The sequence below is a fragment of the Dipteris shenzhenensis genome, chromosome 17 (assembly GCF_047967505.1).
Source record: "Dipteris shenzhenensis isolate YYH24624 ecotype China chromosome 17, Dip_SZ_1.0, whole genome shotgun sequence".
Lineage (NCBI taxonomy): Eukaryota > Viridiplantae > Streptophyta > Polypodiopsida > Gleicheniales > Dipteridaceae > Dipteris > Dipteris shenzhenensis.
Genome location: NC_141612.1, coordinates 3,715,602 through 3,740,432, shown reverse-complemented (window position 1 = coordinate 3,740,432; position 24,831 = coordinate 3,715,602). Strand labels below are relative to the sequence as shown.

The 24,831-nt window shown below is 42.1% G+C and overlaps 1 protein-coding gene across 1 annotated transcript in view; it reads right to left on the bottom strand.

The window, feature by feature from the left end:
• LOC147891541 (S-adenosyl-L-methionine-dependent methyltransferases superfamily protein) overlaps window positions 1-24,831 on the bottom strand; it is a 103,885-nt gene that overhangs the window by 24,343 nt on the left and 54,711 nt on the right. Inside the window, exon 8 of the mRNA XM_087388981.1 lies at window positions 19,572-19,724. Within this exon, the coding sequence (XP_087245107.1) occupies window positions 19,572-19,724 (153 nt within the window). The remainder of the gene's footprint in view (window positions 1-19,571; window positions 19,725-24,831) is intronic.

The following is a 24,831-nucleotide window of genomic DNA, read 5'->3' as shown; positions in this document are numbered from 1 at the left end:
TATATGGTGCTAAGTTTGAGATCATTTTTCATCAAGTGGATTTACAACTAGCCAACGCTTAAAAGAAGAAAAGCTAGATGGGCTGAATTAATGCAAAATATCATATTCAATAATCAATTACATATCAGAAGGGATATTTTGATGTGATAGCAAATTTCCTAAGTCAAATGCCAAATGGTTAACGAATTGAGTTTTACTCAATTCTAGAAATGATTTCCTAGAGTCCCTAAACTTAAATATGAGCTTGATCCTCACTTTTCTGAAATACGGAAAACAATTATGAGGAGACATCCAATAGGTCAAGGAGATTTCATTAAGTCACATGGTAATAAGAGCCTTCAAATGGTGACATACCATGGGTTCATCATAAAGGACTCAATTGACAAAAATATTTTACTGAAGATGGCTACTTGCTCTACAAAGGTATAGTATGTCTCACGGAAAATAATGACATTAGGAACCAAATTCTTTTCAAGTGTCATGGCAATCCCATTCTAGGAGACCGCAAATTCAAAAGAATTATGCACTTCTGAAAAGACAATTCTTTTGTCTTGGAATAGATCAAGGCGTCCTAGATTATGTATTGAAATGCCAAACTGCCTACAAATAGGTGATCCTAACATTTGCTTGTTTGAATGTGTAATTCATTGTCACTTGTCTCTTGGGTGCCATCTTCATCTCTCATCTAACCAACGTCACCTTCAGTCTTTATTAATTCTGGAATGGTAGGATTTCATAGTAGTTTTTTCATTATTAGTACAACATTGTAGAGAGATATTGTGAAATTGATTATGTGGAAATGCCAGAAAGTAAACTTTGATTCTTGAATGACATTTTCATAAAGAAAACTTTCCATTTGGGAAGGATTTTTAGGATTAATCCAAATGTAGAGACATGAGTCCAAAAGTAATGAAATAAATATTAATCGTCCTCATGAGTCAATATTGACCCAAAGATATCGAAACACTCTAAGAGAAGAAGCAGAGCTGGAAGAGCAACATGTTAGTAGTGAATAGAAAGATGCTTTGAGTGAGGATGAATAGCAAAGCTATCTGTGGAGCATATTTCTGGGTTGTATGGGCTACCACCCAGTGTAACAAAACACAAACTAATTGGAAACGATATTTAGCCGTATTAGAATTTGCATATAATAGTGCCACACATTCGGCAATAGGTTTTTAGTCACTTCATGATAGTCTATGGATTTCAACCTAGATCCCAGTTACGGTGGGATTCGAAAAAAGAAGATTCAGCAACCATGAATACGTGAATCAAATGCTTAAGTTAGCAAGGACAGCATTAGAAAGGCTCAAGATAGAGCAAGAAGTTGTATAGGCCCACACTATAGAAAGTTGGAGTTTAAAGAAAAAGAACGAAAGTCTATTAATGTCCACAGGAGACTAACGGGTCTATGCGACCACGAAAAATCCTCTAGTACATCTGCTTAGGGAGGGAACATGGCAGCTCCCAAGGAGTACAAAAAGAGAAAGTCTATCTCCAAAGTTATCTCCTAGGTATTACGGACCATTCCTAATACTTAAGAGAATTGGAAAATTTTCTTACAAATTAGCCTTACTAGAGGGATGTAGAGTACATCTAGTTTTCTATGTAAATAGGCTCAAAGAAAATTAGCCGATGATGGCAATCTCATTTGTAAGTTGAACTCGTTGAACCTACATCTTGACCAAATGAACCAGAAAAAAAATTAGATAGACAATAAAAAAGAACAAGACATACAACAATATAGGAAAGGAACAATTTCCAGAGGAGGTTTCCCAACTTTGTTTTTTAGGATGCAGACCATTCTTAAGGGGAAGGGAATGTTAGGTCAACCATAACCGGGGAGTTTTGTATAAAGGTTATGTTAAGGTAGGGAACTGTGAGGGCCCACCAATGCTTGCTTTAGTGGGGCAAAGAAGGCTTGGGCCTAGGGTCATTCCTAGGCTTAACCATTAGTGAAGAGGTGCAAAGAGAAGCCCATGAGAGGGTTTTAATGAAAGGGTTCCTAGGGGGATACACAGCACCAAGTATTGGACCAAATGGCACGTGCTTGGCATGGGGGAAGGTTCTAGAGTGATGCAACTCCATTTAGAAGGAGCTCTGTAAATGAGAGCACACATAAGAATTATAAAGGGAACCAAGCACGATCCCTTTGCTAGGTGGAACAAGATCCTGAAGTCCTCATCTACTTAAGGGGTTCGCACATACCATAGCTACCTTGATCCTAAGTATATATAAGGTGTGCTATCTCAACCGACACCTGTGTAAGTGTGAAGTTTTCTAGCTAGTGCTGAACCTTATTACCATTGAAGATCATTACCTTGGTTTCACCTAGGTTGACCTTCATGTCTCGGTCCTCACAAAAAGCCTGTAGAGTTGTCAAGCACATCTATGGTCCTTGAGTTGTGTCTAATATCAATACCACACCATCTGCATATGGCAAGATGGAACACATTGTGCTAGAGTTCATTGACCTCCTAGTGTGCCACAAAGGAGGCCAACTCGTCCATGTAAAGGCCAAATAGGATGGGACACAGAGGCATCCCTGCTGCTCACCTCCTTGCACATCCCCTCTGTCATGTGCACTCTACCAACCACCTCTCATAAAAGGCCATAACTGCCTACATATCATTGTGTGCCATATCCAAGTCTCTAAGTCGTGCTATGGGCCCAACTCGTGGTTCAAAGTCAAAGCACTTCGAAAATCCACAAAACAGTAGTATACTCTCTGTTTTGGGAACCATGCCTCCTCTATGAGGGCTCTCAAACTGAGAATGTGATCCCACATGGAGCAGTCCCATTGCTCGCATTCCTGTTTTCTCAGTATGCTCATTGATGTGTATCTCAAGAGCTGACCCGTACACCTTGGCCATCAAGTGGCCAACCATGAAAGCCTTGTAGTCCCTGCAACCATGATTTCTTGCTCTATGAATAGGTACATTGGTGTTTGTGATCTAGGAAGTGAGGAGGCCTTTTGCAAAAAGCTTTGTTAAATAGTTTAGCTAAGATTGCAGGCAGTATTTCCCACCTGCGGGTTAGGAGTTTTACTTGAGGCCCTCCTAGCCCTCGACTTTGTCATGACAAGGAAACTAACTATCTTTAATTAATAGACATTAGAGCACATGCCCTAATTTGACGATGCGATAGATGTTTGTATTTATGATGGACACCGATTGAGATTGTTATGGCAGCGGAGAATCATTTGAGTCGATAGGGCCCGTCGAGTTGAAGCCACTGCGCCATGCATTAGGCACCAAGGTGATAGTAGACACATTGGAGTGCAATTTTATAAGGTCCAACACCTTAAGGGGCGAACCTTAGTCATTTCATTGGGCTATTGTATCCCAATTGAGTAAATGGGGTGGTATGAAGAGGTATAAGCCTCTTCATGTCTCATCGTTGTCGTCTTGTCATATTGACTCACCTCAGCCATGTCCACTTCATACACACACTTGATGTATGCTTGAGCGAGAGTGCACATAATACCAGTCCGGGACGCTCTTCCTAATTGAGGGGCCATATGCAACATCCCTTTCTCTATCCTAAACTCTTATTTGCTGCGTGACTTAAGTAAAACTAATAGTAATCTAAAGCATTCACGAAAAGAGAGTACTTTGCATTTCAATTGGTATCAGAGCATGTTCCAAGCAGGCAAGGAAATGGAAAGGGTGTAAAACGGGCGGAAGATAGGCTACAGAGGCAAAAGAACAATGTGTGACAAAGGTCATGAGAAGGAGGGTGCGGAAAGTGATGCACACGACAAAAGTAGCATGCAAAGAGTGCACTAGAGGAGTAGGATCGACCCGCAAGGGCACCTGCTAGAGAAAGCCGACAGAATACCAGGTTTTCCGAAGAGGGTAGACATCCGCTGTCCTTGGCAGGGAAGGCTCTGCGAGAAAGTTTTCAATTTTGTCAAGTAGTTTTCGACGGTGAACCGGTTGTTCTAACTGGCTGAAACCTTCCCGTGTGAATGTGCCCTTAAATCATCTAATTTGTTGAGGAAAACGACCACCCCATTCTCCCTAACAAAAAGTTGGATCGGAACAAGATTTTAAGGGGGTGATCCACACATCATATACCCCCTATAACCACATCCAGACTCAGATTCACTCAAACTAAGCAGCCTAAACTCAGCGCACCAGTCAGCAAAAGACAAGGGGAAAGGCTTATTCCCAGATGTTTTTCGACATAAATGAAGCGGGAGATGGATAAGCAAAAACTTTAAAACATTTAATTCTTACTATAACATCAACCTCTCTTTTGAAATTGCAGCAAGTTGATTTTTTGTTATTAGTAAAAAGAAAGAATGGAAGGGGAAGAGATACATAATAACGAAAATGTCCCATTTCCTTCCTTGCCTCAAGGAGAGAGGGAATGAACACCGTCACCTCCTCTTGAAGAGGATCCATTAGATGCAACATATAAATACCTTGATTATGATAATCCACAAAAAGAGTTGCCCTCCTCTTTCCAACAAGAACATCTTGATAGAGGGTTCTCTTCTAGAAATGAAAGGAGAAATGAGTGCACCCGAGAGCAGGGTAATGGGTTTAGACCTTTAGCCCAAAATCTCATGCACGTGGATAACAATCCGAATGCAAAGAGAAGAGTCTCTCAAGGATAAGCTAGTTTCTCAGCCTAGTAATATGATTGAGCAGTCAATAATGACAAAGCTAAGAAAAAAAGGGTTCTCAGTCTTGGGGAGTTAGAGCTGAGTAGTCCTCAAAAAAGAATCAAGTTTCAACCACTAGAAAGGATTAAACTCCCTACATATGATGGAGAAAGGGAGGCTGATAAAATACTTAATTGGATTTGCCATATCAAGCTTTACTTCACCCAGTCAAGGATGCTTTGATGTGATGGTCATTGTTACAAACAGGAAAAGAGCCTCTCCCTGAATGTGGTAAGTTTGTGGAACAGCTGAAAGCCACTTTCATGCCACCAAGGCATGAAGAGAACTTGACCTTCTGTTGGGAAAGGTTCAGGCAGAGTATTGCTGAATTTACAGCTAGGTTTTGAAAACTCTCTTTAGAGTTACAAAGGAAGAGTGAGGATGATAGAACAACAGTCCTCAACCCTATTGTGAGGTATGACGTTGAAATCTTCAGCGCAACCACTCTTAGAGGCCTCACTAAATTGGCTAAATTAGATGAGAGAAATTTGAATCCTCCTAACCCTTCAAAAAGGGAAAGGGAAAGGCTCCTATACAAAATGTAAAGAGCCATCACGTCCTGAATAGGTGCCATTTACTTCCATGATTGATGAAGAAAAGAAAAGACTAATTAAGGAAGGCAAATGTTTTGGATGTAAGAAACATAAGCCAGGGCATGTGTAGCATAAATGTCCTATTGTTTTGGCTGAAATTGCCAAGACAAATTCAGTCAAAGGGAAAGTTAAGGCATCCAAGCAGGAGGGTGAGGCTTCTACCTCCTACTATCAAACCAATAGTGAATCTGATCCATTCAGCCAACACCACCTCAAGATCTAGAGTATGGATTTGTGAATGGATAGAGAATAGTTGTATTCCTTGTAGACAATGGATAGAAAATGAAGGACCTTCACCTCCATGAAGAGTTCCGGATAGAAATGGAGGAGGTAGAAAAATAGATTGACGATCTATGGAAGAAAAGCCTAGTTTGAACAAGTTCTCTATTTGGAGCACCTGTATTATTGGTCAAAAGGGAGGATAAATCTTATCATATGTGTATAAATTATCAAGCTTTGAATAAAGCACCCTAAAACACCCTACATCTACATAAGTGGGAGCCATTACTCAATTCGGCGAGTGGGGCCTCCCCAGTTTCCCAGCTAGGTTGAGAGCTCGTCCAAGGCCTATGTCTCCCTAACGACATGTATGCATTAATGGGGTTGCGTGATATGGGAGATGTAGTCTTATTTGGGATAGACTATTGTCAAAGGTTGCCTAACCTCTAGCTCAGGGGTGATCCTAAGGGATCTACACTTGGGTAGTGACCATAGTTAGGGGAAACGGAAACGTTTCGGGGTTTCTAAGAGGGCTGAAACAGGGAAATGCCATGTCATCAAGGGGGGTTTAGATGGAGGGCAGTGGATGATGGAGGGGGGCTGAAGGGGAGTGGATGATGGTGGGGGACTGAAGCAGCATGCAGGAGAGAAAGGACTCACAAGAAGTGAATGGGGCTCAAGGACGGCTAGAAAACCCTCAAAAGTCCAAACGTGTGAGGCTGAAGGGGTGGAGGGCATGAAAGATTGCAAGTGGAGGCCAAAACGAAAACGCAAACAGGAGAAAAACCCGCCCACGAGAATCATGAAATAGAGGGAAGGGGGTGTTACTGAAACGGCCCATTTCAGCCCTCTGAAACGCGTTTCAGCTGGGCTGAAACGTTTCAGCCCTGATACACCGGGCCTTTCCTGAAACGCGTTTCAAGGCCCAGCTAGGCCCTGAAACGTGTTTCATGTCCCCATGTTTGCATATTGAGGATTGATTGTGCTTGCAAGTTAGCACAACGATAGAGAAGGTCCTAGAGCCCAAGGTTAGTGGTGACTAGCCTGTTGGGGTTGTTTCATTTGGAATCAGAGCCATCTCTATCTTCTTGTCCGTGAGAGGTTCGCTTGTTTGGATGATTTCTACAATTGTATGCGTGTGATTGTGTGCCAGATGTAGGTGTTGAGAACTCGGGATTTGAATTTCACTTGTCTTGTGTTGAGATTTGGCAATAGGAGCTGTATTCAGTGTGCTTTTCTTGAGATTACTTCAGCTTGCTGAAGTAGATCTGAGATTGCATGTTTGAAGCCTTGCAAGGGTAGAATTGAGGTAGAAATAGGAGCAAAGAATGGGAAGACTCCCTGGGAAGATTTGCAGCCCGTGTAGTTGTGAGAACTTCACTTGTTTTGCAGCCACGTTGCAGATTTCAAGGTGAAATGTTGGTTACACACAGAAACTGGCGACAGATTTTGGGCAGGAAAACCACTCATGGGAGCTGCTGGAACAATTTGCTGGAGGTGATTTGGAAGAACGGAAATTAGAGGGGAGTTTTAGTGTTAGTTTTGCCTCTTGGCAGCACATGGCACAGCTTGGAACAGTCGTGAAAGTGTTTCAGCACTGAAACTCTGGTGTGTGTGTGTGTGTGTGCCGTTTTGGCTGCTTGGTGGCTTTAGGATTGTGTGTGGGACTACGGCTGGTGTAAAATGAAGAAAAGTGGCTAACTTTTTGGCCAGTCCTACTTTTTAGGGTAGAGGGAGATTGCATGTGTGACGTCCGACTTCTTTGTGCATGCATGTTTACTTGCCATGCAAACTATTTTGGGGCTGCCATACGAGTTTTAAAGTTAACAAGAAGCTACATGCATGCAGTCCACTTGGGACACCTAGGACATCTAGGGTGTACTTGGCCCTAGATGGCCACTCAACTGTACTTTCACTCATCAATTTGCAAGTACACTCCATTGCATTCCACATGTCCTTCCATTTCAAGTTGCTAACTTTTTGGACGGTCCTACTTTTTAGGGTAAAGGGAGATTGCATGTGTGACGTGTGACGTGCTACTTCTTTGTGCATGCGTGTGTATTGCCATGCAAACTATTTTGGAAATAGTTTGAACTGTCATACGAGTTTTAAAGTTGACAAGAAGCTACATGCATACAGTCCACTTGGGACACCTAGGATATCTAGGGTGTACTTGGCCCTAGATGGCCACTCACATGTACTTTCACTCCATCCATTTGCAAGTACACTCCTCTGCATTACACATGTCCTTCCATTTCACTTCATCCAGCAGTGGTATCAAAGCATCCGGACTCCTACATGCTCACCCCTTTGCTGCCCTTTGCTACTGCCCCCTTTCTTGCACTTCTTCAAACAGCTCCGCGCCAACAAAACTGCAATTTGAAGTGTCGCCTGCCCCACGACCTTACAACTTGCATCTGCGCCGCTATTGCTGCCTTTGAGTCACACTGGCTGAAGGCAGCTCCAACCTCCTGACATCAACTCTTCCTGGAGGCTTATTTGTGTTTGCGCCATTTTCTGCACTATCTCCTGTTCAGCTATGCAGGTCTACTTGCATCGCCACTTTAAAGGTGTTTCACACTAGGTGACCGCCATTTTCAAGTGGCCTTGGACCTGGCTACTCAGTCGCCTTTACAAGAACTACACGTTGGTGCCATCCGTACAAAGATGTGACCACTTGCAGTACTTGCCGTAGACTCCATACAACTATACGGACTGACACTTCCTGATAGATCCGTACAATTCCGCCATACAATTTCTGACATATTGCCCATACAGTATGAATTTCCCTAGTAGTTCCTGCATCTAGTTTCAAAGCAGCTAAACAGTTACAGTTCAGCTTGCATAAATTGATCACATTTTGTAGTGTGCAGTAACATTTGTAGTGATATTTGGGTTCTAGCTGTCTTTGCACTCTTTTCGGCTCACTATTCAAATTTGGGGCTTTTCAATCTGTCCATCACATTTCGCATTCTTGTGCATGTGCCTGAAATTTAGGACTTTTAATTGAAATTGGGGCTTTTACCTAATTTTCTGCTCATTAATTTCAAGATTGCACCTGGAATGTCACCCAGATTTGACCAATTTTTAGAGCACATTTGGGGCTTTTGCCACTGGGTAGCTTGCCCATGCTCTACTCTCCTCCTCTGTGGAAACCGAGAGATAGCTGGCCACCTAGCAAGCACCACTATCACTCCCATCGTCCATCTCCCTAGATCTTAGAGTAGACCAAAGATATCTCCGGTCTTCATGTATATGTCAACACACAAGCAGGTCTCTGTGTCACTAAGCCTCGTGTAGGAAAGTCATGACATGTCTTTGATCAGGGTGGACCAAGAAAGCTGAGAGTGGTCCAAATCCGTCCTCCATGAATAGGCAATGTGGTATCATCCTTAGATCTCTTAGAAAGTCAGACATCTAAAGGCAAAGTGCTCCTCTAACTCGACCTTCTTCATGTCACATAACGTCCAAAGCCATCTCTCGGGGATTTCCCTCCGTGCGTCCTAACTCAATATATGCAGTGTGAGGACACCTGAAACTGCCCAATCAAAATCATCAAGGCATGTGGGAGGTGGATCCAAGTATAGCTAGGGGGATTGAGGAAACCCTCCTCTTAGGTCCACAAGAAATGTTCTCTGTAGAAGCGAAGCTTTACCACAGGCTAGCCAACTCATGTATGTGTGGAGTTGTGATGGCCTCATTTGCCTCATGATAGGTGAGCAGAACCAATCGGGCATCCAGGCCATACTGAAAAGGAAACAATCTTGATTTTGTCCCATCTGGAGTCCAAGGCTTGCAGACCATCTGCATGTCATCCAAGCATATCAACTCCTCTTGCCTCTCTATGCCACTAGTGTCATAGGACAATGCCAACCAAGGTAGCCTTCTCCATCTTAATGTTAGGCAGCCCAAGTCTCTGGCTCTATGAAGGTATGTGACCACCTGAAAGGCTGCATCAAGCTAAACAGAAGGAGCTCCAAACTTACCAACAGGATTTGATGTGAACGATGGTTTATTGTGGATCAGACCATGCAAATAATAAAACATGTAGCCTCTCTAATTGGTACTAATCTACCTCTAGTAAGTCTGGAATACAAAAAGGGACTACCATACATACCAGATGGACGACCAAGAGAATCAAAGATGAGACTTAGTCCTGAGATCCTTAAAAAGTGACTGGAAACACTATCGCTCAAGTCTCGCGAGCCTGCCATACCCTCTACTGAATCTAGCCTGCATAGCTGGTCTCATCTAAAGATCGAGCTTGACAAAGGACCACCAGGTAGGCATACAATCTCCACTACTTCCCCATCGAAGATGAACACCTCTCAGTTTGCTACTGCCTAGAATCAATTTGATTGAAACTACATAACCTAATGAATCTTGCAAGTATCTAGAGACCTATGCAACTCACAGCCCGGAGGTAGTGCTCCCGTGCATACATGCAGACTTGTTTATAATCTTGCCAAGCTCTCTCTTTTTTTTAATCTTCTTTATTACATCTGTTTATAAGTATATATGCTCCTTTTGTTGCCTTATATGTATGTATGTATGTATGTATTGTATGTGTATGTATATGCATACACCCTCTTTCTAGATTATATGATTACTTTTTATAAATAACTTCTTGTTCATCGTATGCCTTACTTTTCATGTTATTTTATAAATTTTTATGCTTTCTAATCACAAAATGATACACACACTTTTTTTTTGGTAATATCCAGTGCATATATTTATATGATCATAAATTTACATGATGGGAGGTCTCCAAAATGGAGAGTATCCCAAAGATCAGAAATATAAAAAGAAAAGCTCTATGCAAGAAGCATCCATATCACCCTCATGGCAAGCATCATACAAGGATTGTCGCAATGACGCTCGGAAAGATTCATATGACTTGTGAATCTGCCGACCCAGGTATGCCAAATTATGCTCACTCCAGATTGTCCAAAGAGCCCAATATCGCATCCAAGAGAGAAATAGTGACTATTGAGACAAAGACTTCATAAATCTGCCAAAGAGCCAGAAATGTTTCCCAAATGTGTGACTTGGGAAACGGATCCAAAGATAATCTGAAATTCTGCTGAGGAGGATCTTAGTACACGGGCAGTGCCAAAACAAATGAATAACAGTCTCTGAAGAAGCCTGACATCTTAGACATGTGGATGGTACAATGCGACGTTTCGCAAGTGTGACCCCCATTGACAATGTACTAGTCATACATCTCCAAAGAAAAAGTATTTGTTTCAATGGCATTTTACTCTTCCATAACATCCTGAGATTCTTCCGCCACCATGAGAGGGGCTTCCTTATATGCCATAAAGAATTAGCATATTGTTGAATCCATGGAGCAGGCTGAAGAAGCCTATAGGCTTTGATGGAGGTTAAGGTTGTAGCAAAGGGTTGCAATTGCCAATCCGTAAGCCTGTCTGTGTCAGCCACAGGAGGAATAGGTAGAAAAGGATGTAATAAATCAGCAATTTTCTTCCATTTAGACCTATGATGCATTCCCAATGCATAGAAGGCAGTGGCCTGAGAAAAGGATAAGACATATCCTTGATCATCTATCACATCATGTATGTATCTAATTCTCAATTTCATGAGATTGTATGCCTGAAAAGGTTCCTGCAAAGCGAGCGGAATGTCAAAAATGGCACTCCAATGAATACTTTCTTTCCTCATTGAGTTTGTCCCCGAGCAATTATTAGGATTCCATTTGACCTTAGAAAGGACTTGTTTCCAGTCAAGTATCAGAGCAGTAGAGAAAGGACAGCCACGTATCTTCCCTACAAATCTGCCAATGACAACCTCCCAATGATCAGTAGTCCAATGACCATAAGCACAAGTCCTCATGTTGACACACATGGATGCTAGCATACAAGTCCATGGCTGCTGTTGGCGGAAAAAAGTATGCAGCATAGTCGCCTTCCTTGCAAGCACATGATATCTTATATTGAGGACATTAAGTCCACCATGCATCCTAGGAGAGCACATCATTTCCATCTTCATCAGTCTCAATGCTTTGACAACAGTTCTTGTCCTCCATAACATCTTGAGCCTGACATGAAGAGGTCAAGTAGAGATCTTCCAGTATTCCAGTTTATGTTGAAGTCTTTGGAAGATCCATTTTAGCTGCTGCTTCCTGGTGATATGCCATCCGATGGGATATCCCAAATGCCTGACTAGATCTTTGGATTGCACCACCTAACCAGGCCAAAGAATAGAATGCCAATCACATTGTTTCAGGGGAAGTAATTTAGATTTGTCAAAATTGACATGCAATCCCGCTGCCAAACCATACAATGAAAGAGTGGTCATAAGCATGTGAACTTCCCAGGAATCATCAGCATATGCTTGTGCCAAAAAAGATGCAGCCCCAGGGATTTTAAGACCAGTCATCTGTCCTGTGTTTGTAAGATGATCAAGATACATCAAAAGAGGATGAGTCGCAATGGCATAGAAGAGAGCACTAAGAGGGCAGCCCTATCCAACTGATCGACCCAATGTCCATGACCGAGACAGATGACCCCCAAGAATGCACTGAGAAGTAGAGTCAGAATAAAGCCAGTAAACTGCATTTGCTATCTTGGGACCAAAGCCAAACTTTGTCATGATTTGAGAGATAAAATCCCATTGAACAGTATCAAATGCCTTAGCAATATCCACCTGCAATATAAGGACATCTTGATGCGAAGGCATTGGAAATGTTATCATGGATTTGTCTTCACGGCACAAATCCATACTGATGAGGATGAAATCCCGCATCCAGTATCCTGTGAAACCTATGCACAATCATTTTGGTAATGAGTTTGTAAACTACAGGCATCAAAGTAATAGGCCTCCAATCTGACATATGGTCACACAGATGTTTTTTGGGCACAAGTTTGACTATGCCATGCTTCCAAGAGTGCGGCAACTGATTTTCTTGCCAGGCAACATTGATCATTTGCAAGAGGACATCTTTCAATTCATTCCAAAAAAGCAATATAAAATTCCACCGTAAGGCCATCCCAGCCAGGGGACTTGTATTTGCTGAGGTGGAACAATGCATCATCAAGTTTTGAGTCAGTAAAAGGTCTCTCCAAGGTAAGAGCATCATCCATTTCCACTATTTCAGAAACATATTGGAGTAATTCAGTCCTCGCATCAGCCATTTGAGTTGATGGGGAACCAGGAGCAGAGAACAATTTCTGAAATAATTTTGGCATTCATCTTGGAGATCAGAGAAAGAGTGTGTCCAAGAGCCATCTAGCTTCCTTACTCTTAAAAATGAGTTTTTCTTCCCTATGTGTCCATCTGCCACTGCTGTCATTGAAGGCTGATTGAGGCTCGCGCTCATGTCTAACCAGTATGCATACACTTGAGTAGGTAGTGGTACCAGCATAGTATATATCATAACCACCAAAATAATCATGATGACCAACCTTGGAGTGTTGATTATGCTCTTGCAAACAAACAATATCTGGCTGCATTTTATGTACATAATTTCAGAAAAGCCTCCACTTTGAGACATTGCAGAGGCTTTGTACATTGTATGTAAAGCACTTAAGTGTTTGATGCATGAAAGAGGTATATATAGTAAAGTATAAGAATAAAACAAGACATCAGAGAGGCAAAGCCTTTGCCTGCATGGGCTGCGTTCCTTCATGATCCATGAAAGACATAGCATTCTCCCCTTCTTCACAATCACATATGGGGATGCCCTTCTTCAAAACCCCCACCCAATTTTGAAGGACAAGAGCTGAAGTAGAAGCCTGTCCTGGTGAGGGAGAAGTAGCATCCCATTGATGAGATTGAAAGGGGCGTTGCTTCAATACAACCACCTTCTTGGGCTGTTGAAAACCATCCTGATCAGTTCCCGCAGATTCCTTCATCTCCTCTTTTTCTTTATCTTTTCCTTTTCCAGCAAGTGACTGCACCTAATTGATTGGTTTGGCATTCTTTGCTCCATTTCTATTTGCTGTCTTAGCTTGCAAATTCTCATTCTTTTCCCGTGTCTGGGGTGGCAAGGCATTGGGAGGGGGCTGATGCAGAACCATTGGGCATTCAGAGGCTAGATGCCCAAACTTGTGGCAGGCAAAACAAGCTCCTGCAAACACGCCCTATTTCAATTCAAAATACTTTTTTCCCAATTGCACTCCCTCAACTTCCGCTGCAATAGAAGGAGGGGTAGGTGTGTCCGTGTCCTTGAGAATGCAGAACTTGTTACAGTTTCCCATAGGGCGTGGAGGACAAATGACCTGTCCCAAAGAAGCAGCCAAGCCAGGCAACTCTTCATGCATATAGTCCGGGAAGTTAACAACCTCAACCCATACAGGACAATGATGTCGTATAAGACTTTGATAATCCTTGTTTGGGGACCAGGGCATAGCATGTACCATCTGCTTCCCGTAAAAGAGGGGAGAAAACTCAAGTAGCTTCTGCTTGCACAAAGCATCTAATAAATGCACCTCATAAAAGCCTCTGGATGCAAAATACACTCCCTCTACAAAGCATCCTCCAAGGATGGACTTAATCCACTGTGCAACATCACTGGCTGTTGGGATTCTTCCTGGAAAGAAAATTATAACCGTGGTTTGAGATAACTTCTTGAGAGGATTCACGAGGGATGGCAATTTCAATTGGTACGTGATCTCTGGAACTGGTTTGCCCCATTCTTGTCGTGACTGCTGAAAGTCATCCTTGAGGGTATCAAACACGTACTGAGCTTCCATAGTAAGTTCATCATCTTGTGATGCAGGCTGTGAAGGGCGGCGCTTAGCATCTGCGGGTCTCTCTTTTTGAGCATATGTACAAACATCCAAACCTGAAGCCATGATTGAAATACTACAAGGCAAGAAGGATTGTACGAAGAAGTGTAGAAGCAACAAGCTAGACACAGGGCTGTACGGGGAAAGTTTAGGAGTAAAACACATGACTGTACGGACAAGTACATAGAAGGACTGTACGGATTTGCGGATAGTTTTCATGAGTTCTATACGGAGATGCAAAAGGTCTTCCTAAAATCTGTACGGGACTGTACGGAAAGTCAGACGGGGCTGTACGGAAAGTCAGACAGGACTGTACCGAAAGTCATACTGATACACACACACGCACACACGCACACACACATATTTATACACTTACTTAAATGTGTCCCTAATTGTGCATTATTGCTTCTTCTTTCATGTTATTTATGCTCTTAATTTTTATTTATTTAATTAATGCCTTAATCAAATTAACTGTACTTCCTTTGGCTGTAATCCAGTGAGTTTTAATTTTCCTTTGAGGAACCTTTTCTAGCTTTATTTAATAACTATTATTTTCTTGCCTTGAGAGTTTAAATTTTAGGTTTCTTTGATTAATTCTCTCTTTTAATTTCTAGTTTCCCATTTTTCTCAAAATTTAAGATTTTTTCCTTAATTAATTTGCTTCTCCTCTCTTAGTAAAGCTTTCTTACTACCAAAAGTAACTTCCTTTCTAAAATTTTATGGTTTGAGCATGAGAAATTATAAGGATAATTTTTTTAAAAATAAGTTTGTTACGTGCCTAAAGCATAAAATAATTTACAAGCATGTTATGGTGGAGCATTGACAAGGGGTTGGAAATACTTACATTTGTAAGCATTTATTTTATTTCCCTACTCATTTTATTTGCCTACTTCTCTCCCCCTTGGCCCGTATTGCAAGCGCTTCATTTAATGTAATGTATGCATTCAAGTGCTTTAATTTTAATCATGTGTAGAACATGGGTGTGGGTCTTGTGTGGAAGACCCCCCATGAATTTAATTTCCAAAGAGAGTTAATCCCCTCTTTTCTCACAACCCCTCTAAGATTCTTCATTTTCAACTCTTACTAAAAAATGTTAATCATGGGTGTGGAATGCCCCCCGTGGTTCTGTTCATTATGGATGTCGACTACCCCTCAATTTTTATTTTTATTTTTGAAAAATATGTTCCATTAATGAACAATAATTTTCTTTCAGTTTTTGGGCAAGGAATAATCCTCCTTTTTTTCCTTTTTTTCTTTTTTTCAAAAAAAGAATTTAACTATCTCTTGTGAGGATACGAGATCTCTCTTTTTTTTACTTTTTGATGCCCCACCTTTATAATCATTTTAGAATCTTGATAGTTGACTTGCTCTGTGGTACTAGCGATAACAAGCTAAAGTTTATAGGTGTTATCTGTCTTCCCTCACAAAACTATGGTGTTCTAACACATTGTTTTGTTTGAATGGTGGCAGAGTGGACCCCAACCTCAGAGCTTGGACTACTTGATGGATTCTATAATTTTTGTACCAATTTTTTATTGAATATGTAATGAATTGCTTTTTATCCACCCTTGTCAGAGCTTCATGTGGCGTGTTGTTGAAAGGTTTTAATTTTTAAACACACACACGCACACCAAAACCTTGTTAACCCTTGGCAGGGTTAACCGTGTGTCATATTAGTAACCCTAGGTTGGGTTTGCCGCATGCCACGTGCCATGTCGCTCACTAAACTCTTTTCACGTCGTGTAGGAATGTTGAAATGATTTTCTGCAACGTCTTGGTTTCAAAGATGACATTGGTCCCCCTCCTACGCAAGGCATTCAAACCATTCTCTCGTGCTTTCCTAGCAACGGATTTCATTTAAAGCTAATACAATTCAAAAAGGAAGCAAAAGGGAAGAATACACCCTCGTCTATCGGCATTGCGTCCATCAATGATTGGTTACAGCGACTTTTAACCTTCTGAAAGGAACCGTACATTGCTAATGCCACATTCGACTTCTTTCTTCGACAACTTATCGACGTCAACACTTCGGATGAGCAAGACCTGGATTTTTATCACAAGTCACTCCCTTCCATTGTCAACAAGCTCTTGCTAGTAAATAGTCTTCCCTTGATTCCCCTGCCAGCCCAGGTTGCTTGTGTTCCTCTTAACCCAATTGTCGATGTTGATGGTCTCGATCTAGCTGAAAAGGAAGCCTTTGCTAACTTAACCCAAAACTTTACCTCATCTGAAACTTCATTTGATAATCTCTTTGCCGAGTTTGCCTCTTTCATTCCTCTTCTTCCCTCGTCAACTAGAGTTGGAATTCCATCGGACTTGTACACAAGCTTTGGGCATTTGAGACCATTAACTACCATGCCATCTTCACGCTTGAGTCTCTCATTACCTTATGCAGTATTTCCTTTGATGTTGTCAACCAATATAAGGTGTCCATTTGGCAAGGCAAACTCTTCCTCTCTACTGATCTTAATTTCACCCTCCCCTTGTTTTCTACCAAATCTTTGATCTTCCAAATGTGCTAGCCATTGTGTCTATTTTATATCAGAGCAATCCCTACTAAAAAGGCTAGCAAGAAGTATGTTAAGACTCTTTGGAACATCCATAGGCCATATACCAACTGTCGATGTTCTACTCAGGATAAGTCTGGATACACTTCCTCGAATATGTAGCTGGCCAAGTCCTTTGGTATATGATCCACAACCTCCATTACCTTTTTAAACTTGAGTCCCCCAAAGATCAATTCTATGCCTTTATTGCACGGGTTTCTTCCCTTCGTCTTGAGGTCAGGACAAGTCTCATTGCCTACTACTTGTTTCAAGAGCAACTTCCTGAAGGGGCTCGCAATCTCACCCGTTCCTCTCCAAGTTCCCCTCTCCTCCCCAAGATCGACCATACCCCTCTTTCTCATATCATTGATCAAATCTTGAAGCCTAACCTTGCCATCAAGTCCTCCAGAGGATCTTTCAAGAAATCTAGATTCTCTACTCCGCAGGGGTCGTCATCTTCCAACTCCTCCAAGTGACCCATGCGTGGAACCAAGAGGTACAATGACGTCTCCGACATTGCCAAGCAAATCACCTCTCGGTATGCTACTGCCTAGAATATGAACTGCTCTCGATATGCTATTGTACAAATTGCGTTGAAGATAATTTTTTCAAGGTTGACTTCAAATCATGTGTCTCAGAGAAAGTCTAGAGTGTGTATAGATATCGTTGCTAGGCCCTCTATGAAAGAGGAGACTAAAACTACATCAAGTACATATAGGAAGAATCGAGACTAGGAATCCATCTAATGGTGATTCAGCACTGCCTAGTGTCACAATGAATAATTCAAGCTCATCAATGTATAGTCCAAACAGAGTCACTAATAGAGCACATCCCTACTAATCCCAATTGATCATATTCATAGCTATCTCCGTTCAACTAATAGTCCAAACAAAGTCACTCATAGAGGACATCCCTACTAATCACTAATAGAGGGCATCCCCACTAATCCCAGTCATACTCATAACCTCCTCGAACCAACTAGCCATCTGAACTCTATCTAATACCCACTCCCAAAGTGTCGTGATTGCCCACATAATTACTGATTGTACCCTACGTCTCATAGATTTCTGAAAAGTCGAGCCAGTGGCACCGTGCCAAAAAGCTTGCAGAAATTCACAAAAGCAACCATAAGCCCTCTATCTCTGTGCCCTGACCTCCCCAATGAGCCCTCTCAAAGTGAAATGTAGTCCATAGTCACATGATAAGCTTGAAGGTATGCATGTCCAATGGCTCTAAATCCTTAGGCTCCGCAAAATGGCTAACCTCACTGTCGACCCCAATATTCTTTCACCCGGTGTTTATCCCAAACACATGAAAGAATGGTCATAAGCAGTGTTATGATGCTCTCACTCAGTGTTCCTCAAAACACCGAGAGAGTCAATCTTCTTATGTTTCATAAAACCTCCTTTCTTGTATAACCATATCCTATGCTTTATTTACAGAAAAGTACTTCTGTTTTATGATTAATTATTCTTAGAAGAAAATCACAATATGAGATAATAAACAATTCACTTACCAATTATTTTAAGCATTATGTGCAATTAATCCATGAATTAATGCACAATTACTTAGGAAGCATAAAAAATACTTAATAGACAAGATGGACGTCAAAAAGATCTTGTATAGTGGATCTTTTAACAAAAATCTCTTTTGGAAAAGTATAATCCACCCATATCGGTGGCCTCATAATAACAGCACAAAATTACCCATCCTTGGGGTTGGCGGTCTCTTTTGAGCATTAGAGTTACCATATGGATCAACAACATAACATCTTTCATCGAGATATTGACTCTTATCATCCTGTGCACAAGAATGGTCAGCTACGAAAGTTTCCCATTGATCTCTAGATGGGGTAGCCCAATCGTCAAAATTACCCTTGGCAATTAGCCAACCAATCCCTATAAGAAGTCCTAGTAATCTAATATCATTAGTGAGCTGAGGTGCAAAAAGGATAATGATAGAAGGGAACAAGAATATCTATATTGAATAGAATGTCTGAAGTGTGTGGTCCATACAATGAGGCCTCTCTAATATAGAGAGTGAAGAGCCACACATGAAAAGATGTGTGCTACAAAGGGTGTATGCAGGAAGAGTTTTTTCCCTCTAGTGAAGGTTGCAACCCTTGATGAGAACGCACATTATAATGTAATAATTAGAAGTGCCTCTTCATAATTGTATGCCTCTTTAGAAGACTTGTGGCCCTTGATTGTAGCTCTTTTAAAGGGTTGTGCCTATGGGAAGTGTCATGTGCAAAGAACATACCTTTCCACAAATGTCTATTCATCCAACCATCCATAAGCGTAAGATTTTAGGAAAGGAATGCATCAGGATCATGGCATCATCTCCCACTAAAAGGAAGGCCCTGGTGGAAAAGATGAACGAGTGTAGAATGTATGCTGAAAATATTGCTGCAACATGTCAGGGTAGTGCTGCATATCCTCATCTGTCTGCCGAGTACAATCAGAATCGTCAAAATCACGCCACTGAACTAGGAACTCAGTGATGAGTCGATCACTAATGATGCTCCAAAATGCACTCAGGAATGAGAAGAACAGCATTTTATCTTAAACAACAAAAAAATTTATATTCAAAAGTATCATATGTTTTTAAGAATCCTCACTCAAAGAAATTGTACCACTATCCTAAAGAGTATCATTTTTATTTTTAAAAAAGGTCCACTTTTAGCCCTCTATCTCTGTCAAACTACAGTTGTGCACTTAAAGACTCCACTTTGTAAAACTCATCAGCCTTCTCCCTGCCCTGCCACAAATCATTCCCTCAGGATACGCACCCAGAAACTCCAGAGCTGATGCTGGCAGATTCATGATTATGTGATCTACATGCTCCCAAGGCTTCAACTCAGTCATCTCCGTTGACAGAACCTGCAGCCTTTTCCCTTTTGTTCCACTTTTTTCCTCCTTATTTGAACCAACTGGTAAATTCACTGCAAACAACATATTGTTTTTGGAGTCAATTCAGACACAAGCACCCTTATTGATGGCATGCCCAATGATTCAGAAACATCACATCTCCTGATTCTTCAGAAGTCACAATAAGCATTAAAAAACCTGTACAACAATGACAACCAGAACATGCAGTTAGCACTATAAGCTTCCTTTGCAAATGCATATTGGCCAATCTACATGGTGGTGACCTCAACTATTATTAGTGAGCGGTCAAGTGGATCACCATTTTTGTTTTGCTGCCTGCCCACAACAAACACTAGAGCGTGCGCAGACATACACATGCAAACGTATGTAATAAATACGTGCATACAAACATATATGCATGCATGTGCACACATGCACACGCACCTTTGTTTTTGGGTAAAAGAAAGTATGTATTAAAAGAAAATGTACATTCAAAGTTGCTCCAAAAGGAGCAACATCTACTGACAATTAAAAGCAGCAAAAGGAAGCTTGAGAGGAAGATCTCCCAAGGCATACACATCCTCAAGGGATCGATGCAGGGAGGATCTTAAAAAACTATAGGAAAACCCATACAGGTGAGAGGTCCAGGCGTGATACAACTACCATAAAGCCCAGTAATGACACCATGCGAAAAAGTAATCATAGTCCAGATTAGAAGCATATATCCCAAACAACCAAAAACGCCTACCAAAAGAAGCAGGAGGAAAGCAAGTATGTAGGTAAGACCCCAATCAAGGAAGAAAGTATCTGGCAGCTGGGATGGTCCAAAGCAGGTGCAGAACTGTCACATTGGGATGGGAAGAAGGACAAGCCGATGATGCTATACTCCTGGCAGCCAAGAAACAAACCACCAGTAGTACACCTACCAAAAATTGCCATCATGCACACACTTTTTTTTTAAAGTGAAAACTTTGAGTGCTTTATATTACAAGATAGCTACCCCAAAAAAAACTGGTAAGCTGAAATATTACATCAAGAGAAAATTTCCATGTAGGACAAATATACTTCCTGATCTATGCAGTGAGTTTGCACACAATCAAAGAGTGATTGCTGCGAAGAACGATGAAAGAAAACAAAAGTAGAAAAAACTGAATCACCAAAGACTCTGTGGTTTCTAGCTTTCCAAAGAGTCCAAAGTGCCCAGTAGCGAACCCAGGTGAAGAATAAGTCAAAATCCGGCCGTCTAGGAAAAATCCCAAACAACCAAAAAAGCTTGCCAAAAGAAGCCGGAGAGAATCTCAATCTCAATTTCTGCCGAAGGAGGTCCAACAAGCTCCGTGTCTGAAGGCAATGCCAAAAGATATGAGATACGGATTCCCTCGGAGCTAAACATGGGGGGGGACGACAGATAGCTAGAGCAATACGTCTGCATGATTAAAACTGCCCAGAAGGAATAACCCCCAACAGAACCCACCATAGAAAGACATGTTGTCTCAAGGGAACCATCTCCATATAACCAAGGACAAGGTCGCACTGACAATGAAAATAGTTGTCATGTTGGGACCATTGGACCTCTCTCCTCAGAGGACAAACAATAGGTATAGAAAGCTATTCTCTCCCTTTTTAGGATTGAGCAGTGTTGGGGGCATTGTTTGCCTTACTCCGAGTGACGTGTCTAGGCGAGTTTAGTGAGCACATCCATGATATCACCACCTCTCAAGCCATCGTGGAGTAGAGTCGAGTTTACCATGGGCCTCATTTGGTTGTTTCATCCCTAGGTACCATGGTTTCTCAGTGGATGATATGGAGATGATAATCACATACCAAAGTATCCCATCGCATTGTGCTTCCCAAAAGGAGAACATAACTATTTTGTGTTCTATGGAGGCCTATCTCGACATTGCACTCAAGACACCGACCACAATAGCCTCAGACGACAAAGTCTCAAAGGTGCGGTTGATTGTGGACGACTAAGATACCCTACCACAAAAAGTTATTCTAGAGATGAGCCTACCAAAGCAATGCCTATGTTGTAGAAAAATGGGCCACTTGACTAGGGCCTACCCATGCTGCGCGAATAGTCCCTTCTCTCACCTCGAGGGCCTTGCAGATCATCAGTTAGAGGAGAGGGTAGACAAGATGCGCTTCTCACGTAGTTGAGAGCCACAACCGCCTTAGTCCCAAAACCCTTGGGTCGTCCCTTGGGTGGGGATTTGGACTAGAGTGGAGGGCAAGAAAGTATGCTAGAATGTAACAAAAAATCGGAGGAGACGGGCTTGCACGTGGCAGCAAGCAAGGATGAGACCTGTGATGGAGGACTATGCGTAGTTAGGGCAACTGGACATGCCTCACCCTGAGCGACCGGTCTCTCTGAGGGGAAGGGACTTCTTTGATCTTCCATTAGAGCTGGTCCCTCAGGACATAAGGCAAGTTTGGCCTACATACATTTAGGCAATTTCAAGGCTAGGAGCATATAGAGAGGGTAAGGTAATTATTCGAGAAAAAGGAGAAAGAGGAGAGAGGGATGCTGAAAACACATAACGGTGTCAGGGCTATGGGACAGGGACACAAAATAGATTAAGCGTGGCTGTGTGAAACTATAATGGCACCCTTTGGCTTGATCCCAGCGGGTCTCAAAGACTTACACTAATAGAGATGTCGTCTTTTACACTCAGTGTTGACGGCCTTTTCCCCTCCCCCCTCACTTGACTAGTGGTGTGTTTGGTGTTCGGTGTGTGCATGGTCCCTGGATGCCCTCTCTTGGACTCCAAGACATGCTTGGTATTGGTATCGGATTTGTTTATTCATTTCATGTGCGTGTCTTGAACCCGGGAAGCAAAAAAGGGTGAAGGAGGGAGAAAGCCACACTAAACACATTAGGACACCACACCGTATAAACTGTAGAACTTCTTTTTCAAAGCTGTGTATCTCTCCCTTATGTATCTTATCTCTCTTCATACATAGAAATTCGTCAACCTCCAACTGTCTAGACCACTCTCCCTACTCTCTTCACACCAAGTCCTAAAAACTTTAAATCAAACCACCCTACCCCCCCATGGGAATGCGACCCAACACAATCACATTTAATTACATACCTTGGGCCCCCGTTCCCCAATCAACATGAAACGGGTTCCATTTGAAAGCTCATTCAACACCCCACCTCTCTCTAGACTCCATAGCATAGGTAGTTTTACAATACAACCCAACAGAGCCTCCTACACATTGTCACTAAAACCCACTAACCACCAATAGTAGCAGTAAAATAAAATTTCACATAACAGTATGTAGAGACTACTCAGTGCTTAATTGCAAGAGATTGAACGTCAAGCTATCACGGGTTGTGTAGCGTGGGCAAAATCGAATAAAGAAGGATGAACGAGGATGCATGAATGAATACAAGTGTTGCAGTAAACCAAAGTTGCAAACTGAGATAATAGCCAAACGCTTGTATCATAGAGAAGAGGCCTCGGTCTATTACAAACAGCCGTAGCCACAACGATGCTTGTGCAACAAGGTGTTGGGAACTCTCACCTCACAAACTCTCACCTCGGCTCAAGGCACAGCAATCACTGAGAGCAACAAGGCTTGACTCTAGGACCTAGCACTTAGACTCAATATCACTTAGACTAGACACTTGGTGGATCACGTTCGACTTCAGGTTCCCTACTTAAGTAATTCCTAGGACTTACTAGCATAGTCAGTTATGGGAACTGCCTTCTGTACTTAACCCGAAAACTTCTCAAAATCGCCACCATTGGTTGGCTCGCCTACGTAGCTCACACTGGTTTGTCCTCGCCTCTCGAGGCCGCACCGCTTGGCCCATCGGTGGATGGCACGTGGGTTACTCTGTTTGCATGGAGCAACTAGATATTCCATTGGCAATAGCGGAGGATAAAACGGCGGTTGCAATTCGTTGCTCAAGGTGCCGAATTACCTGCTGCTGCACTTGATCTCTCATCTGTACCTCTATGAGCTTGGCTTCTGAGGTACAGCGGCTTGGGCCTCTTGACATTGGCAAGTAAGGGCCTGGTGGTCGCCTTGCAGCTCCTTATGATTTTCATCAGCATATTAAAGCCGGTACTAAGTGTGTCGGAGCCCATCTTGTAGCTCGTCGATTTCAGCTTCCTGTGCAAAGAGCTCATCGGCAACGTAATGTCGAGCTTTTTAAAGTAAAAGATCCATGCAAAGCTGGAAAATGGGCAATCTACCGAGATGGATTGGCACTAATTAGAGAATTCAAATCTAAACCCAAAGACCCTTCCCAGGCTATGGCCAATATTTGGACCGACACAATACACACTCTGATGGCCATCCGGGCGAGCATGCAAGGATCCTCTAGAGCAACCACTGCCAAGAGAGTTACCTTTTTCAAAGTTTGGAGAGGATCTCCTTTCTTCTTTGAGTCTCCATCAAGGTTGAGGACCGAGGTGGCATTTCCAGCCTCCACCTTGGTTTTTTATTAGCTCCTTCTGAGCTGTTTTTTTTCATCATGCATAGCATGATGTACTCTTGCATTTGAGCTTACTCTCGCGGTTTTCATTCATACTTAATAAAGTAATTGAAAAAATAAATAAATAGATAAACCCAAAGACCCTCAGTCTTAAATTCATGTATTAAAGGCCATTTTATGATAGGACTAGAATTTAGATGTGTGCTATAATAACTTCGAGCTAAGATGTCATGTGCACTCCTAGACTCTCTGGTTTATCCAGATGTTGTAAGTCATTGTGACATTTTCCATTTTGTCCCATAGGCCCATGAGGCCTCCCGTGGATGTTAATATGACTCTCTCTCTCTCTCTATCTCTATCTAGGGCTGGATTTTATAGATAATTATAATTGGAATGCAAGTGTGGAATGTAGGATCCTGGGAGGTTTAAAAGCATTGTTCAGCTTCCAAAATAAATGCAGAAATGCACATTTGTCGAATTGGGAGATGAGGAAATTTTTATACACCATGCTTGTGCAAACGGTGGTTCTCTATGGATGTCCAGCCTAGGCACCCGGACTCTCCAGGGCTTATTGGAAAAAAATAGAAATAGTGCATAAACACTTTATTGTAGGCGAGTTGGGAGTTAAAGCACAGACACCATATCCCATCCTGTTGGCTAGAACAGGTATGATACCACCGGAAGGTGAAGCACTATGCCATTATCTAGGATACCTCAACAAGGTTAAGAAG